Below are 19,056 nucleotides of genomic sequence, written 5' to 3' on the forward strand. Positions count from 1 at the left end.
AAGTTTTCTGTTTCCTCTGGAATTGTATAACCTGAGTCCCTTGAAACTGCTGCTGAAGCATCTAATGCCAGGCCACCCACGCTGTTCCTTTCTTGCCTCACCTACAGAGTACTCTGAAGGGGAGTCACTCTTTTATATCGTGAGTCCAAGAGACATTGTCGTAGCCAAGGAACGGGACCAAGATGACCACATTGACTGGCTCCTTGAAAAGAAGAAATATGAGGTAGTTTTGATTTTACTTTCCTGAAAGTATGGTGGCATCTGTAACAGAGGATAAAAGGTTTGTGTAATAAATCTTTCATGTTGGTGAATTAGAACGCCCTAAGTTAAAATAGGTAGGAGGCTGATAACTTTCCAATACTCTTTTCAGAAATGAGGGGAGAAAGGATTACAAGGAGGTTAACTGGTTTCGTTGTTCAGTGGAGGAAGAGGTGTGGTGGAGGGAGCGAGGCACATTAGATGCAGCCTATTCAAGTGTTTCTCCTATGGTTTTTCAAGGAAAATAAAATCGAGCTAGTGTTTCAGAATTGTCTCTTCTGTATGTTAGTGACACCATTCATTTGTGCTAATTTCGTACATAAGATTAAGCTATCAAATCAATACTCACTTGGAATTGTTTGAACTACTTGTTCAGAGATGACGATGATGTCCACCTCACCGAGTCTGGATTCAGACTAATTTGAGTAGAAAAATGTCCCATGATGACTTTTTTTTTTTTTTTTTTAACAAAAAGAAAACCTTTTAACTTTAAAAGCTGTAAAGGTATTATTACGGTTGGCTTAGAGAAACTCTCTGGATGGGCTTACATACTAATAAGCTGAAAACAAACAGACGCAAAATAATCTACTCATTTACTGCTTTAAGTTTGTAACCGCCTGAAAGGATTTGGGGGGGAAATGGTTTTCATTTATAAACTAGCTTGAGTCCTGGCATTGCTACAGAGTTCATACCTCAGTGATTACCATATTGCTTCAGATCCAGCAGTTCCTTAAATAACTTTATGTTTTAGACATTTGTGTTAAAGTCATAATTTTGAACTTCCCAAGATAAAAGTAGGGTGTTTCGAAATCTTAATTGCAGATACACTTAACTGTGTGCATCAAGTTTTTTTGTATCCCACAAAGGAAAAGTGCCCCTTTGTCACCGTACGTCATGCAGATTTAGAATGACAGATGAATTTTTTTGTTTGTTTGAACCCCGGAGATGTTGCTGTATTTTGATTTGTGTCTGAAATGTGATTCCAATATCCTAATGTGGAAATGCATTCAAATGGAAATAAGAGAAGTCTTCATTTTGGTTGACTGCTTCTGTTGGAGTTTGAATGCAGTGAGGTTCATTCAACCATAACATTAAAAATGCCCATGCTTGAAGCAAAAGCCATGGGAAAATGGGGCTTTATTTATGTAGTCTAGAACTTTAAAACATAATAAATATAGTGTTTATAACCTCTTCTTTCCCACTCTCTTCCATTTTCCCTCCCTTCTTTTCTGCTCCCTTTATCGTGCTTTTGTAAATGTAGGAAGCTTTGATGGCAGCTGAAATCAGCCAGAAGAACATTAAAAGACATAAGATTCTAGTAAGTGTGTAATTTTATTATTTGAAACATAACTTTACCTTTTGATAAGTTATAATGAGACTGAAAGTAATTTGAAAAGAACAGGTTTTTTCCTACCTTTTAGAGACTTTATTTCAGACCTTCCAATCTGCAAGGTCAAAATATTTCATTTTATTGAATCAGTGTCTGCTTGTAACCAAGAGGCTTGACTACCTGCTAGGAGGCTGTTTTGGGTAATTTGGAAACTGGATTTGTGACATACACTTTAAATACAAAACTTTCCCATTGTGTGCGGGGTAAGTTTTCTTTGCATTATCCCAAAATGTATCCAGAGTAGTTTCATAATGCCAGATTGCCTCAGTGTCTCCATAATAAGAGTCATATGTGTCATGGAGACGAATCTAGGACCTCGGATACAATTTTCAGTGCATTTTGGACTATGGAAAAATACGGTGACTGAAAGCCCATTTCTTTGCTAATTGTGACAGTGAATGTGCAGATGGAAAGAGTGTGAAGGGTCTTTAGAGATCAGCCAATGCAGGACCATTGTTCACAGATGAAAACTGGAAACCTAGTGGTCTTTTTTTTTTATGTTTATTTTTGAGAGAGAGAGTACAGGTGGGGGAGGGGCAGAGAGAGGGTGGGACACAGAATCTGCAGCAGGCTCCAGGCTCCCAGCTGTCTGCACAGAGCCTGACGCGGGGCTCGAACTCACAAACTGTGAGAGCATGACCTAAGCTGAGGTTGGACGCTTGACCGACTGAGCCACCCAGGCATCCCTTTTATTAAAATTGATTTCCATGTTGGGGCGCCTGGGTGGCTCAGTCGGTCGAGAGGCCGACTTCGGCTCAGGTCATGATCTCATGGTCCATGAGTTCGAGCCCCGCGTCGGACTCTGTGCTGACAGCTCAGAGCCTGGAGCCTGTTTCAGATTCTGTCTCCCTCTCTCTGACCCTCCCCCGTTCATGCTCTGTCTCTCTCTGTCTCAAAAATAAATAAACGTTAAAAAAAAATTTATAAAAAAAAATTGATTTCCATGTTTATTTACATCTCGTATACTTTTCCCCCCACAATAAAAATCACCTAGGGGCACCTGGTGAAAATAGAAACAAAGATGCATTTAAACATGGAAGGAAATGAGCATAATTACGTACGGCACACTAAGGTGTATAAAACAGATTCTAAGCAGTAGTGTGCCAGCAGGACCCTAAGGTCATGGCCTGCTCAGGAACTGAGGCTCACCTTCCCAGTTTTTCCAGTTAATTATGGAATTCCTTCATTTCATTTTCCCTAGGACATTGGCTTGGCATATATAAACCACCTGGTGGAGAAAGGAGAGTATGACATAGCAGCACGGTAATAATGATATCTTTACAATTATTTGTTAGTATAAGTAGAAGAAAGAAACGTTTACAGTAAAATAAGCCGTTCTCTGAGGTTGGCATTTTTTAGATCTTTCTTGCAGGGGTAATTTTTGAGTATTAGCGGCCTTAACTGCAGCCTGGCTTTGTTACTTACCCACCTACTGTCTCATTTTCACCAAACAAGGGATTTAATGAGAAGGATGTGAAAAGCATGAAGCGTGTGAGAGTTTACCCTTTTTATAAGCTAACAAGTTAGCACATCGGTTTCACAGTTGCTGGCAGAAGACGTGACTCGTGGGTCGGAGACGCAGGCCTGCCTCAGCAGTAGCCGTAGCCGGAGTGTCCACATTTGTGCCACATCCCACAGCCCCAGTTCCTACGGAAGGCCGCCGGGTGGCACTGCGCAGGCCATCGGTCGTGTTACAGGAGAGGGACCCTGAGCTTAGGGCATCTGATTCTTTCATAATGAGCAGTAATCCTGCCTGCCCTTAGCTTCAGAGGAACACGGTATTTTTATCATCACCAACCTGCCCTCGGCTCTGGAGGGAAACACTATCTGTGTCTCTCGTTTCCGGGGCTGTTCACTCTACAGACATCCTTGAGAAGGCATTCAGTACCACTGCCTATAATTCAAGGAGAGGGGTCTCCCAACAAGAGGGTGGCAATTAAACAGAACTGACCAGATTTCAGGCTTCAGGTTTGCAAGAACACAAATGTTGTATAGTGATTGTGTGGGTGTGTGTGGGTGTGGCTCCCCCTGGAGCTTCAGGGTGCTCGCCTGCGGGACTGCACAGCAGCTTGGACACCTAGCCTTGAGGCCTACCTATTATTTTCTGAGATTTAGGGAAACGTGGTTTTTTTGCAGCATAAATTAAGTTTTTATTCGTATATAAATATTTCTCCAGATGATATACAATGATAGCCTTCCAATTTTCTGAAGTCTGATTTTGTAGTCTGTTATTTCAAGCCATTCAAGAAGTGGTTTAAATTGGTACTTTTGGGTATGGTGACATTTCTTCAAGGCCCCAAACCTGCTGGTTCCCAAACCAGCAGTGCTCATCTGGCTTAGTAGGAAACCCAGAACGGGATAATCATTGGGAAAACTCCTACAACTCCTAATCGTAGTCTTCTGAAAGGGACTCCTCTTTATTTCTAAGTATTTCACATCCATTTTCATGATTTCCGTCAACCTTGTATATGCAGGCAAGTGGTTGTCTAGTAATACCTTTATGTTCATTGGCACTTGAGATAGAAATTTGTCACAACTCTGGGATGAGAGATTTATCTAAACCAATAGAGGAAATGTATTACTTATTCTTTTTTTTTTTTTTTTTTCTTTTTTTCTTTTTCTCTTTTTCCTTTCTCCCTGGGATGTTTTGACTGCCAGCAAATGCCAGAAAATTCTTGGGAAAAATGCAGCACTCTGGGAATATGAAGTTTATAAATTTAAAGAAATTGGACAGCTTAAGGTAAGCTAGTCTTATTTTTAACTCTTAATTTTTGTATGTAGGATATTAATATTGAGATGGAAATAAAATGAAGACCATAGTAATCAGTTTCTTCCTGGGAAGTGAGTGTTACCTCAGCTAGGAAGAAACATCAGAACATAAATCTGGTTTATATTTCATGTGTATAAAACATATACCTATGTGTTATACCTTCTTACATCACTCCAATTCTCTCTGTGTTTAGATGAAGTGTTTAATGTCCTTTCTAATGAATACGGAAAGCAGGTATAGTCTCATCCTGCAGATTGTAAAAACATGAGTCGTTTTTCAAATGCACTGAAGAATTAATGTACTTTTCAAATAATATTTTATTTGTTGGAAGACAGATGAAAAGTTTGACCATGTAACTATAACACGTAATTCAGTATTTCATGTCTTTACCTTCTTTTTTTCTTTTCCAAGTTCTTATTAATTTCCAGTTAGTTAATATACAGTGTAATATTAGTTTCGGGTGTAAAATTTAGTGATTAGCACTTACATACAACACCCAGTGCCCCTCATGCTTGTTGATGTGATAAGTGCCCTCCTGAATGCCCATCACCCATTTAATCCATCCCACACCCACCTCCCTCCAGCAACCCTCAGTCTATTCTCTGTAGTTAAGAGTGTCTTATAGTTCGCTTCTCTTTTTTTTACCTCTTCCCCTACGTTCACATCTGTTTTATTTCTTAAATTCCACATATGAGTGACATCATATGGTATTGGTCTTTCTCGGACTTATTTTGTTTAGCATAATACATTCTAGCTCCATCCATGTCATTGCAGATGGCAAGATTTCATTCTTTTTTATGGTTGAGTAATATTCCACCTTCTTTATCCATTTATCAGCCGATGGACATTTGGGCTCTTTCCATAATTTGGCTGTGGTTGATATTGCTGCTATCATTGCTATCCGTGTATCCCTTCAAATCAGTAATTTTGTATCCTTTGGATAAATACCTACTAGTACAGTTGTTGGATCGCAGGTAGGGTACTTCTATTTTTAACTTTTTGAGGAGCCTCCATACTCTCTTCCAGAGTGGCTGCACTAGTTTGTATTCCCACCAACAGTGTAAGAAGCTTCCCTTTTCTCTGCATCCTCGCCAACATCTGTTGTTGCTGGAGTTGTTAATTTTAGCCATTTGACAGGTGTGAGTTGATAACCTCATCGTAGTTTTGATTTGTATTCCCTTGATGATTAGTGATGTCGAGCATCTTCTCATTTGTTAGCCATTTGTATGTCTTCTTTGGAAAAATGTCTGTTCATGTCTTCTGCCCATTTTTTAACTAGATTATTGGTTTTTTGGATGTTCAGTTTTATAAGTTCTTTATATATTTTAGATGCTAACCCTTTATCTGATAGGTCATTTGCAAATATTTTCTCCCATTCTGAAGATTACCTTTTAGTTTTGTTGATTGTTTCCTTTGAAGGAAACTATTTACCTTTCAATTTATTGCACAACATCCAGATTAAATAATATTGTTATGTTTGTTTAAAACATTTAATTTTTTCCCCAATATTTGTGAACCTTCTTAGAGTTATGAATATGTTCTTAAAAATTTCTAGTTATAGGGTGCCTGGGTGGCTCAGCCAACTCTTGAATTCATCTCAGGTCATGATCCCAGGGTTGGGGATCATGCCCTGTGTCAGGCTCCACACTGAACACTGAGTGTGGAATCTGCTTGAGAGTCTCTCTCCCTCTCTCCCTCCCACCCTCCCCCCGCCTTCTTTCTCTCCTCCTTCTCCTCCTCCTCTGTCCCTCTCCTCCACTAGTGCTCTCTCTCTCAAAAAATTTTTTAAAAACTTAAAAAAAAAAATTCCCAGTTGCTCAGGCTGCCTGCCCTGTGACATCTGCACTTTTGCCCACATGTTGTTCTTCTTCCCCCAGGGACACTTCTTGTCTTGTTCACTGGGCTGCTCCTGGAGGATCTTATCCAGTCCTGTGGCCATGTGTACGCTGATGGCTCCATAACCCTAACCTCTCTTTTAAATTCAGTGTCTGTCCTGGAAACGCGTGATGGCCATTTTTACTTTCATGAACTGTTGATAACAATCACTCAGATGAACATGAATGCATTGCTTTCCCAAATTTGGTCCTCCCTCTCTCAGTCTGTATCTGTGACTTCACGATACACCCATCCCTCCATGCTTTATGGCTCACAGCCGCTGCCCTGATGAGAACATCTGAGCTGCCTCCCGATTCTGTTTAATCTGTGGCTCTGTCTTACCTTGTCAGCACCTCTCTTCCCCTCCACTGCTGCTGCCTTGACTCTCGTCTGTGCCGTTGCAGGGGCCTTCTGACAGACGGACGAACAGCCCTACCCAGGGCTAGCAGTTTAAAAATTAAATCTGTTCTTCTCCCTGCCCTTCTGCTTGAAGTATAAAATCCAAATTGCTTTCATTGCCTCACTTCCCCTTTCTCTCCAGATATAGCTCACTTCTGTGACCCGTGTCCCACGTCTCTGAGCCCCTCTGGTCTCCCTGAACACAGTGCACATCCATGGCTCCATGCTATTCCCTCTGCCCTGCCCCATCTTTCTTTTCCTGATGGACTCCTGGTGTCCATTGCATTTGCCTCAGTATATAGGCTCCACCCCTGCTCACCCAGCACCTTGTGAACCCCTTTCTTAGAACACTTAGCACACAGGCTTGCAGTTGGCTGTTTAGATGTGTGCATGCCATCCCTCTGAGGCTTTGAGCCCCTTGGGATGGTGACTCTAGGTCTGTGTCCCCAGGACAGAGTGTGGTGATGAGTACATAGTGCACTGCAGGGTCATTTAACAGTGTTTGGAAATTCAGCACTCAACACAGCACTCAAATGGCTAAAGAACGCAAGGTGTGTTATTTTCCCTTAATTTCAAATGATGATTATAAGTTTTTAAAGAGTGATAGATTCCATTTTAAGGAAAAAAATAGGGATAGGTGACCTGTAACTCCTTGATTACTTAAGGTAAAGCTTTTATTTCTGTGACATTCTTCCTCCTATTATTTAGAAGTATCAGGAAGAAGAGCGAGAGAAAGTTTAACCTGAGGCAGTTTTTTATTCATCATTCATACATATGTACATGTCATAGATACTTTTGAATATATATTGTAATGTGTTGTAAGAATTTATTTGAATTTTTTTTCATAATAATTTTCCAAAGTACTCTGTTGCCATACATTTAAAAAAAAACTTTTTTTTATGATTGTTTACCTTTGAGAGAGAGAGACACACACACACACACACACACACACAGAATGAGAACAGGGCAGAGAGATAGGGAAACAGAATCCAAAGCAGGCTCCAGTCTCTGAGCCATCAGCACAGAGCCTGATGCGAGACTCAAACTCAGGAACCATGAGATCCTGACCTGAGCTGAAGTTAGATGCTTAACCGACTGAGCCACCCAGGCACCCCATCTGTTGCCTTACATTTTTAAAAGTAAAAATACACAGATGGTCTCCTACTTACAGTAGTTTAACTTCTGGTTTTTCAACTTTACATTGGTGCAAAAGTGACACACAGTAGAAACTGTACTTTGGATTCGGATTTTTTCTTGGGCTTGTGATACATGGGACAAGCCTCTGTCACACTGCCGGGCGCGGCAGCCGAGGGGAACTCCCGATTAGGTCCACTGCACCATCACCTGGGTCAGCAGCCCATACGCTCACAACCATTCTCTACCCACACAGCCATTCTGTTCTTCATTTTCAGTACAATACTTGGTAAACTAAGAGATATTCAATGCTTTCTAACAAAAGCAGGCCGTGTGCTTTTATTTTTAGAGGATTTTGCCCAACTGTTGGCTAATGTAAGTGATGTGAGCACATCTAAGGTACACTCGGCTAAGCTGTGATGTTCGGTAGGGGGGTACTTTAAAAGCATTTCTGACTTAAAATATTCTCAATTTATGATGGTTTTATCAACATAACCCTATGATAGGTGGCAAAAGATCTCTGTACGTTTACATTTTCTACATAATTGGAGTATGGTTTCGTTTTGTCCCTTCTGAAAAGATTTTTTTCCTTTTCCTTCCTTAGGCTATTAGTCCTTACTTGCCAAGGGGAGACCCAGTTCTGAAACCACTCATCTATGAAATGATCTTACATGAATTTTTGGAAAGTGATTATGAGGTACGGCCATTCTGACACGGTCATAGTTACTTTCTCTCAATGGGAAAGTGGTAAGAAATCTAGAAAAGTAATACAGGGGAGCAGGGGGTTGAAAGGGAGCAGATTTGCGGGTCATGTGTGATAGATAAAGCCGAGGTGAGACCCTGATGCCCACTCGTGTCTGCGTGTCTGCATAGACCGTGAAAATCTCTAGTCTGCATACATTGTGACCAGTTCTTCTGTTCCTTTATAATTTCCTACAGCTAATTCCTTTGGCTCTTTGAAAGGGCTAAAGAAAAAGGACTAAGTACTGTTTGGTGATTTTGTACACAGAAGAGCAGCCACCCATTGATGCTGGAGTCTCAGAACTAAGTTTGCCAAAGGCAGAATGAAGAGAAACCGGGGTGGGGGGGGGGGGGGTCAGGCGCGGTGTGCAGGAATGGGGAAGGAGATTGGAAAAGATCTGTTTGCTTATTGATGGCGGGGAAAGGCACCATCTGCAGCTCCTCGTAAAGTTCCAAGAGCCTAACCCAGTGATAGGTGTTTGTTTTTGGTGCCTCGTAGTATGCTACCAGCTGTCCCTGCCATCTTGTATCTTGGTGTTATGTTTTAAAAGATAAGGAGGACTTTATGTGCACCAGAACTTGAGGTGGCTTCCAAAAAGGTTCATACATGGAGGAGGTGAGCAGACTGGAGTGCCTGGCTTCTGAGTGCCTTGTTAGGATCCTTTTTTACCAATAACAGATTGAATTTAAGGAAGGTCCCATGGCAAACACTACTACGTTTTAACTCTGATGTGAATTTTAGATCTTAAGGTCTACAGGGCCCCTTAAAATAGCGATCCCGGGGGCGCCTGGGTGGCTCAGTCGGTTAAGCGGCCGACTTCAGCTCAGGTCACGATCTCGCGGTCCGTGAGTTCGAGCCCCGCGTCGGGCTCTGGGCTGACCGCTCAGAGCCTGGAGCCTGTTTCAGATTCTGTGTCTCCCTCTCTCTCTGCCCCTCCCCCGTTCATGCTTTGTCTCTCTCTGTCTCAAAAATAAATAAAACGTTAAAAAAAAAAAATTAAAAAAACAAATAGTGATCCCATATGCGGATAACACAGGTATGTGGTCAGTTACTTTGCGCTAGGTGTTCCTGGATATGAAAGATTCAAGCAGCCTGAGGCACATGCGATCTGTATTGTTCCCTTGCTTTTACAGCATGGATCTACTCCTTTCTAGATCTGCAGATGTAGCTCTCCTAGAAGAGTTTATGGTAATAGTTTCTGTCATTTATGTTGGGTGCCAGCTGATGTAGGCTAGAGGCATGGTTCCTATTCATTTCCCATTCCGTTCAGTTCAACAGAGCTTTATATAGAAACTTCCATGGCCTAGAACTGCGCTGAGTACTCGGTTGGATCCAAGAGAAATTTAAAAAACACAGTCCTATCTTCAGTAGATTTACAGGCTGAGGGTGGAGACCACGTCGGTAAGCTTTAAGCAACTGGACTGTAAGTGACACAGGGCAGAGCGATATGTTCTATACAAGATCTGATGAGAGACCATTATAGACCATTATTGGCCATAGTTATTGGAAAAGATTTCTTCAGTGAATAAAGACTTGTAATGGACTTCTGTTTCTTTCCAGTATGTTCTGAGTAGAGAGAGTGGCTGTCATAAATATTCCATCTTTGTACATCTTCCCAAAAGAGAATTATGAGTGTCCTATAAAAATGATGGAGAAAAATATGAATTTTATTGAGAAATACTGAAGCTTAGTATACCTACCCTCTTTTTAAAATAATGTAATTTAACCATGGAAACCACAATTTTATTATTTTTATGATTGTGTTACAGTTCTTTCACATGATTCAACTCTTTTTCAAGAAATGGTCTTAAATTCTGTATCCTTAAACCTATCCTATTGATTCATGTCTGGAAGCCTATTGACTGAGACAAAAAGAAACAAGCATGACTTAAGCTTAGATTTCGTGGGTATTTTTTCCTGAATAATCAGGGTGTCTGCCTGGTCAGCCCTGTTAAGAAGGGTCTACATAATTTATTGTCACTGTCATAAGCTCTTATAAATTGTCTACCTTCCCTCAATCTTAATTTCATGTTTAATTTCGAATTAAATTGTCACAGAATTGACCAGGGAACAGTGTTCTATAACAACACTTTTGATCATGTGTTATGTGGATGAAAATTTTGTGTCACTAAACAGCAGTAAAGATCAGATTGAAAACAAAAAACAGCTGTCTACCTCTCTGGAATATTGACTTCTCAGTTTTCTTCCTAAATGAAGATATGAAGTGGCTGTATTTACTTGGAGGTAGTGACGCCTCATGGCTTGTTTCTATGGGGTACAACCTAGCAGAATTATTTTATTATTTAAAAAAATTTTTTTTAAACTTTTATTCATTTTTGAGAGACAGAGACAGCATGAGCGGGGGAGAGGCAGAGAGAGAGAGAGAGAGAGAGAGAGAGAGACACATGGAAGCCGAAGCAGGCTCGGAGCTCTGTGCTGTCAGCACAGAGCCCGACGCGGGGCTCGAACCCAGACACAATGAGATCATGACATGAGCTGCAGTTGGATGCTTAATGGACTAAGCCACCCAGGCGCCCCATAGCAGAATTATTTTATGAGTACCATGGGCTAGCCAATTGTGCCACTAGAGCTCCATAGTGAGTTAAACTTTGTTTCATAATACTGATGACAAATGTATAAGCTTATTAAAAGTAGGACAACTGCTCTGGCATTTCATTTAATGAACACTGTATAACCTCGTACTTAACTCTGATGGGCACTGAGGTGCTCTCTCACTCTCCCCACTCGATCAGAACAGCCCCCTGATAACCGTGTCCTCTGATTAATCGTAAAGGCCACAGGGTTGATTGCATCAGTATTTCTTAGCACATCTGTTCGAGGGTGCACGGAGCCAGGTAAGCAGAGAAAAGCCTAATGTGAAATGTGATAAGTGTTTATTTCAGTTTATTTAGGAGTCATCATGTTTTTGTCACACAGTGTGACCGGTCATTTTGTCTTATTTTGTGTGAGAAGTTGTCAGTGCTGCAAGACTGTCACATGAAAGGGGAGAAGAGAAAATGGAGCCAAGCCCTTCCCAAACAGTATTATTCCTGGTCTCAGGGCTACTGAGAGCCACCAGTGTTTGGGTGGGAATCTTTTCAGATTTTTTTTTTTTTAATTTTACAAATTATGCGGTCTTAAAACAGAAACTTGATCCAAAGTATCATTTTGGCTCGAAGAACATTTTAATATTCTGATTTAATGATTTTATCCGATGTAACATCTTTACTTAAGTACACCTCTCCCCAAACCTCTCAAGTCAAACAGCAATCGCGCTTTTATGTGCCAAGGTTGCAGTTTGAATGGAAAACGTGTTGCCTATTGTTTTGGTCTCTTGCCATCCTTCCCGGGTTAGTTAGGTAGGACTTTAATGGAGACTGTGATCTTGATTCTTCGGGATTTTCTTTGTAGCAAATCTTGGTACTTTACAGAAGCAAATTCCACCACACTATTTTCATTTCTACATCTCACTTAAGTGGGGCTCCTGGGCGACCCAGTAGGCTAATCGTCCAACTCTTGATTGCGGTTCAGGTTATGATCTCACAGTTCGTGAGATCGAGCCCCACATCGGGCTCTGTGCTGACCACGCGAAGCCTGCCTGGGATTTTCTCTCTCCCTCTCTCTTTGCCCCTCCCTCGCTCGTGCTCTCTCTTTCTCTCTCTCAAAAATAAACAAACATTAAAATGAATGAATGTCACTTAACTAAATTCATAGTAGTTTATTAAAGGATTAGTTGAGATACTTAATATTAATTATATCTTTTTCAATAACATGAAGATTTTTACTTCCCTTTGCTGTCTTGAATACATCTAAGGTTTTTCTCTACAAGCTGTCAAGGATCAGTAAGCAAACTGCTCTGCCATACTTTTGAGTTACAAAACCTGAGCACTGAAGTCAGGAATGGGAGGGCAAAGAATGCCCAGGATCCTACTGGCCAATAACCAAACGTAGGAGGGAAACAGGATCCAATCAGAAGATCTGGGGTTTTCTACGAGAACCACAAAATGTGAGATCCAGCTAGGGGCTAGGACTTGAGCCAAAGTCCCAAATCCCCTACACAGAACTAGGTTTAGGGGCAAGATGGAAAGAGGACAAAGATGGTGTCTTGCTGATGGTGGGGCGCCGGTGACTCTGCTGTGGGAACAAGCCACCGTGTGTGGCACTGCCAGCTGCACAGGACACCTGTGTGACCAGTGCACACGAGGCCAGACACAGCGGGCACAGAAGGCGGGGAGGAAAGTAGCCAACTGGGGCAGCATCTTCAAGATGTTGAGAATGTCATCTAGAGTTACAGTTTGTCCAGAGTGAGGTTAGAGCAAAGCAAACCTAAGCTCCGTGTGTGCGGCATCGCGTTATTGGACACCTGGGGGGCTGCCTTACTTGCGCGGAACTGGATGGCACTACCTCTTCCAGAAATGGTAAGTGGAGATTAGTGGGAAGTAACTGTCTGCCTCCCTCACTGCCCCCAAACCCAGAGCCTGAGAATTGGTGATATGTTCATGAACCAAAGTTTTGCTTGTTTGTTTGTCTGTTTTATTTTAGGGAGAGAGCATGTGAGTAGGGGAGAGGGGCAGAGAGAGGGAGAGGGAGGAAGGGAGTCTTAAGCAAGTTCCAGACTCGGTGCAGAGCCTGATGCAGGGCTCAGTCCCATGACCCTGGGATCGTGACCTGAGCCAAAATCAAGAGTTGGACACTCAACCGACTACGCCATGCAGGCGCCCCTGGACCAGAGTTTTGATCATAAAATTATTCTGTCTGTTTACATGAATACTTTTAGGCATCGTTTAAACCTTTTGGATTGTTACTCTGTGTATATAGAGTGTTCTTCTGTTCTCTCCCCCTTGATTAGGGTTTTGCCACTCTGATCCGAGAATGGCCTGGAGATCTGTACAATAATTCAGTAATTGTTCAAGCAGTTCGGGATCACCTGAAGAAAGATAGTCAGAATAGGACCCTTCTCAAAACCCTGGCAGAACTGTGAGTACAATTTAGTGCTGCTTTTTCCAATTCAGTCCACATGAGGAGTTTTTCATATTTTAGATCTAGCGCACTCTGGATGGGGAGGACGCAGAAGAGGGAGCCTTTTGTACCATTTTCCTACATTCGGTCTTAGTAAAGTCCTTTCATAAACCTCCGGTGCACAGCTAGCAGGTGAGGAAAACATGTGAAACTGTACAAATGTAATGCAGTCTGTTTCCCTGAGGAGAGGGGACCCTCGTCAGCAGCTCCACGTAGAGGCAGTGGTTCTGGAAGGGAAGAATGCCAGGTCTTAGATTCCAGAAGAAAATCGGTTTCCCAGGCAGGCTCTGGATTCTGTCACTCTTGGATCTGCGTGTCAGTTAATCTCTCAAACGTCAGCCTCCTTCTCTGTAAGACGGATACATTCCTAATGGGATGATTTAAAAGCTTGAAGGAGAAGTCATAATTAAGAACTAATTAAGCACAGTGCCTGGCACTGAGTCAGAGCCTAGAAAATGGAAGCTTGGTTAATATTTTTCATATTTGTTGGGCACTTCAGGTGAGCTGGGCTTTCTTCTGTATGCCTGGGACACGAGGATAGGTAAGACACAGTCCTGCCTTGGGGCAGGTCTGGTCTAGTGAAAAGAGAAGCATACCGCAGGTCACCTCAGGAACCCTGTTCCTGTGTCAGCCTCTCCTGAGCATCCCTACCACCTCAGGCCACCCCTCCCTCATCTTCTTGTGTCTTTTGCCAAGACGAAGAAAGTGCACCAAAATGGCTTAGAGTTCAGGGGCGCCTGGGTGGCTCAGTCAGTTAAAGTGTCCAACTTCAGCCCAGGTCATGATTTTGCAGTCTGTGAATCTGAGCCCCGCGTTGTGCTTTGTGCTGACAGCTCAGAGCCTGGAGCCTGCTTCAGACTCTGTGTCTCCCTGTCTCTTTGCCCCTCCCCCACGCATGCTCTGTCTGTCTTTGTCTCTCAAAAATGAATAAATGTTAAATATTTTTAAAATAATAATTGTTAAAAAAAATTTTTTTTTATGTTTATTTATTTTTGAGAGAGAGACAAAGTGTGAGCAGGGGAGGGGCATAGAGATTGGGAGACACAGAATCCGAAGCAGGCTCCAGGCTTTGAGCCATCAGCACAGAGCCTGATGCGGGGCTCGAACTAACCGGCCACGAGATCATAACCTGAGCCAAGGCTGGATGCTTAACTGACTGAGCCACCCAGGCACCCCATAATAATTTTTAACGAATAATGGACAATTTAGGTTCAGTTGGTTTTAAGGAGCTGGCTTCAGAATTAATGTGAAAAACAGTGTTTCAATAAAAAAAACAAAAAAAAACACGTGTCAGTTCTATAAGCTCCCCTTACAGAAAAGCTTTTGGGATAGAATCCATTTGCCAGCTGAACACTGCTTTAAAAAATTGGAACTGAATTTTTTTATTACTGGAATAAGAATTCCCTTTGTTTTGGATCATACTTTCTTTGCCTGGTATATGGACTTTTACGAAAAATTTTTGAAAATTTCTATAAAAGAAAATGTTTAGTACTTGACCATTGTAAATTCCCTGAGGTTTGGCGAAATGGGAAGCAAGGTTCTGAAAAAGAAGTTCTTACTGGTCACATATAGTTAAATCCCAAAGAATAGTCTTCCAAATAAAGTGGACTTTTCTATTTAAACAAATTTTTCAGTTTTTCGTATTGCAAAACATGATTTGTATATGTGTATGTGTGTGTTTAATTGAAGTGTTGATGAACATTAATGTAAAAAATTTTGTATTACCAGGTACACCTATGACAAAAATTATGGCAATGCTCTGGAAATATACTTAACATTAAGACATAAGGATGTTTTCCAATTGATCCACAAGCATAATCTTTTCAGTTCTATCAAGGATAAAATTGTTTTATTGATGGATTTTGATTCTGAGGTAATGCATTTCTTATTTTAATACTGATCAATTATTTTTACTCTTCTAAAGTTTTAATAATTGGACACCTGTTCAAATGCTGGAGAAGGTAATAAATCAAGTAGCTTGGCTGTATAATCATGTTCAGAACACTGATCCTCACTAGATGTTCAGCTGTATATATATATTTTTTTGAAGCTTATGTATTTCGAAGGAGAGAAAGAGCATGTATGTGCACAGGGGAGGGGCAGAGAGAGAGAGGAAGAGAGAGAATCCCAAGCAGGCTTGATCTCACAAACCTTGGGGTCATGACCTGAGCCGAGATTAAGAGATGCTTAACCGACTAAGCCACCCAGGTGCCCCTAGATGTTAAGCTGTTTTAGTACTTGGGATTCAGGAATCCTTTACTTGATGTGGTTATTCTGCAAAAGCAATCATAATCTCATGTGGAACTTGGAAAATTGTGTGTGTGTGAAGTAATTGTTTCGTCAAACAATTCACATAATTCATAGAAACAGAGAAACTAGCCATACGCTCTGGCTCATTCACCTCTCTTAATTGTATGTTCCAGAATTAAAATTTTAGGTGAACTTCTGTTTTGATCCATTTATTGTGATTTTATTCGTTGGCATTCACAGATTCGGCATGTGGCGTTTCCACTGGGTCAGACGTGGAGGATGTGTTATTTTATTGCATGACAAATTTGAACAGTGGATTTCTTGACCATTGAGGGCACCCAGACTCCACAGCACACATACACAGTGTGTATGTGTGTGTGTGTGCATGCACGCACGTGTGTGTAACATAGAAAGCTAATCACAAGTAACCATGATGGACGTAAAGTTCATAGAACACAGTTCCTCATTCAGAAAATTGAAACTCTAGCTGAAGAGTAGAACCCGTAAGGCTCCAAAAGAATTAAACTGACTTTTTTATTTTATTGCATTAAAGGATGTTCTGCACTATATTATGTATATACGTATACATGTATATTATGTACATACTATGCTAATGCTACAGATAGTCGTCATAAACTTAAATAGAAGCTAAATCCACTTTTTTTTTTCCCTGAAAGATGCTTTTCACCCTTTTTTTGTACTGAATGGTTCAAGTCCTTCGGGACTGCCGATGTAAAAAGAATGAGTGCAGTTCTGAAGAAGTTCAGGGGCAGAGGGGCTGCTTCTCTGGCATAAGATGATTAAGAGGTTGAAGTGCTTATATAAAAATTAATTACATTTCCCCTTATCTGTTCTCCCCTTATTCCTACCCCCCATCCCCGCCATGTGTCTCCAGAGCCGAGTTTGACATGTGTAGCTGTTCAGGAGTATGTGTAGCTGTTCAAGAGTATGAACCAAAGTTGAGGAATCAGAGTTTTCTTTTTTTTTTTTTTTTTTTTTTTAATTTTTTTTTTCAACGTTTTTTATTTATTTTTGGGACAGAGAGAGACAGAGCATGAACGGGGGAGGGGCAGAGAGAGGGAGACACAGAATCGGAAACAGGCTCCAGGCTCCGAGCCATCAGCCCAGAGCCTGACGCGGGGCTCGAACTCACGGACCGCGAGATCGTGACCTGGCTGAAGTCAGACGCTTAACCGACTGCGCCACCCAGGCGCCCCGAGGAATCAGAGTTTTCTAATTAGAAGATGCCTTAAGGATAATCTCTACCATCGTCACATTTTAGAGGGGAAACCAGTGGAGTGGGTAGGTAGGCAGCAGCAGACTCAAGAGCAGGACCCGGGCTCAGGTATCACGAATGACACTCCGTCTGATGGGCTGTCTTCTCACTCCCTGTTGTTACAGAGACAGTCTCATGTGTGTTTCATGAATGTTAAAGGTCAATAAAGTAAATCTTGAAAGTATTTGTATCTGTATGAGACTCCAGGTATCTAATTGTTTTCCTGGCTCTCAGCCTCTTCTCCACATAAGACCAGCCCCTTACACCTGTGAAACCCATAGAGGGTCTCAGTGAAGGTTCAGGCGGCAGGAAGCGAAGCTCACTTTTGTGGTCCTGGGAACAGTACGCTCTCCGTAGCTAGCAAGAGTGACAGGAGTGACGGAGGCTAGAATATGTGTAGACGAGATGTTTGGTGTTTGGTGAGTTGTAGCAGGACGGTGTTTTAGTGGTGTGCTAAACGTGCAGTCCTCAGATTGAGACACATTAAAATACGTTCATTTACAAGTATCTCCCTTAAGGGCTGTTATAATGCAAAGGAACCCGTATGTGTGGAAAAGAAACCCTCCACCGTGAACTGACAGCATGCAAGGTACACTGTGTTCAGTGTCCTCTTAACACAGCACGTGTCAATGACTGTGGCTACTTTTTTTTGTTTTATTTCAGAAAGCCGTTGACATGCTTTTGGACAATGAAGATAAAATTTCAGTGAGTGTCTTTTGTTTTCATATGTGTTGCCAGATGAGTGCCTGAGAGCACCCTAGCCATAAGGAAGAGAGATGTTTATCAGACAATCTTGCAGCTATGTTTGTGTCCTCCTGTAACTCCATGTTTAAAAATTCCTTTTCTCTCTAGATTAAAAAGGTGGTGGAAGAATTAGAAGACAGACCAGAGTTGCAACACGTGGTGAGCATGACTGTCTTCATTTGCCCTTTTAACCGCACAGTGGTCGAGCCACCTGTCCGTATTGGTGGGGGATGTTGGCGTGAATTCGCTCACGACACTACTTGGATTAGAGGTTTGACCACACACCATAATCTGCAATTAGTTTTGCTCTGACCCCCCCCCCTCCCCCCGCTAGCGACTAATTACAGATTGGGTACTTTAACTTTGACTCATAATTGTGATTTTAAGAAAAGTTATCATATTCATGTTTGTATCACCAAACTGTGTCCAGAAGCAAGGAGTAAGCACCTTGCTTCTGGAGTTACCACTGAATACAACTGCAGCATAAATTACAACACCTCAGAAGGATCCAAGAACAGAGCCCCATTTTTGTGTCCTTCACCCTCATGCTAGCTCATCCCTCTTCTCTCATTTGGCCTCAGTGGTAGTACTGTTAAGGCCTATTCTAGACTTCCTTGAGAGGCTACTTGGATTCCCTAAATAAAGCAGGAGTGCATGTCTTCTGTGTCTTTTAAAAATGATATGAGAAAAGGCTTCAGAGAAAATAGATGGGTCCAGTAGGACTGTGGGCATCAAATTTGATGGGGCTTGATCCCACTTACAATTGGACCAAAAACCACAAAATACTTAGGAATAAACCTAACCAAAGAGGTAAAAAAGATCTGTACACTGAAAACTTTAGAAAGCTTAGGAAAGAAATTGAAGAAGACACAAAGAAATGGAAAAACATTCCATGTTAATAGATTGGAAGAAGAAATATTGTTAAAATGTCTATATTACCCAAAGCAGTCTACACATTCAGTGCAATCCCTGTCAAAATAACACCAGCATTCTTCATAGAGCTAGAGCACACAATCCTAAAATATGTATGGAATCAGAAAAGACCCCGAATGGCCAAAGTAATGTTGAAAAAGAAAACCAAAGCAGGAGGCATCACAATTCCGGACTTCAAGCTGTATTACAAAGCTGTGATCATCAAGACAGTATGGCACTGGCACAAAAACATACGCTCAGATCAATGGAACAGAATAGAGAACCCA

At 41.6% G+C, this 19,056-nt stretch overlaps 1 protein-coding gene across 2 annotated transcripts in view; it reads left to right on the forward strand.

Annotated features, from left to right (window-relative positions):
- VPS41 (VPS41 subunit of HOPS complex) overlaps nt 1-19,056 on the forward strand; it is a 186,362-nt gene that overhangs the window by 133,745 nt on the left and 33,561 nt on the right. For both annotated transcript variants that reach the window (XM_049642757.1, XM_049642758.1), the window contains exons 13-21: nt 108-223; nt 1,520-1,576; nt 2,850-2,911; nt 4,307-4,388; nt 8,431-8,523; nt 13,418-13,545; nt 15,316-15,460; nt 17,777-17,818; nt 17,966-18,016. In XM_049642757.1, coding sequence (XP_049498714.1) covers nt 108-223; nt 1,520-1,576; nt 2,850-2,911; nt 4,307-4,388; nt 8,431-8,523; nt 13,418-13,545; nt 15,316-15,460; nt 17,777-17,818; nt 17,966-18,016 — 776 coding nt within the window. The remainder of the gene's footprint in view (nt 1-107; nt 224-1,519; nt 1,577-2,849; nt 2,912-4,306; nt 4,389-8,430; nt 8,524-13,417; nt 13,546-15,315; nt 15,461-17,776; nt 17,819-17,965; nt 18,017-19,056) is intronic.

The sequence above is a fragment of the Panthera uncia genome, chromosome A2 (genome assembly GCF_023721935.1).
Source record: "Panthera uncia isolate 11264 chromosome A2, Puncia_PCG_1.0, whole genome shotgun sequence".
NCBI lineage: Eukaryota > Metazoa > Chordata > Mammalia > Carnivora > Felidae > Panthera > Panthera uncia.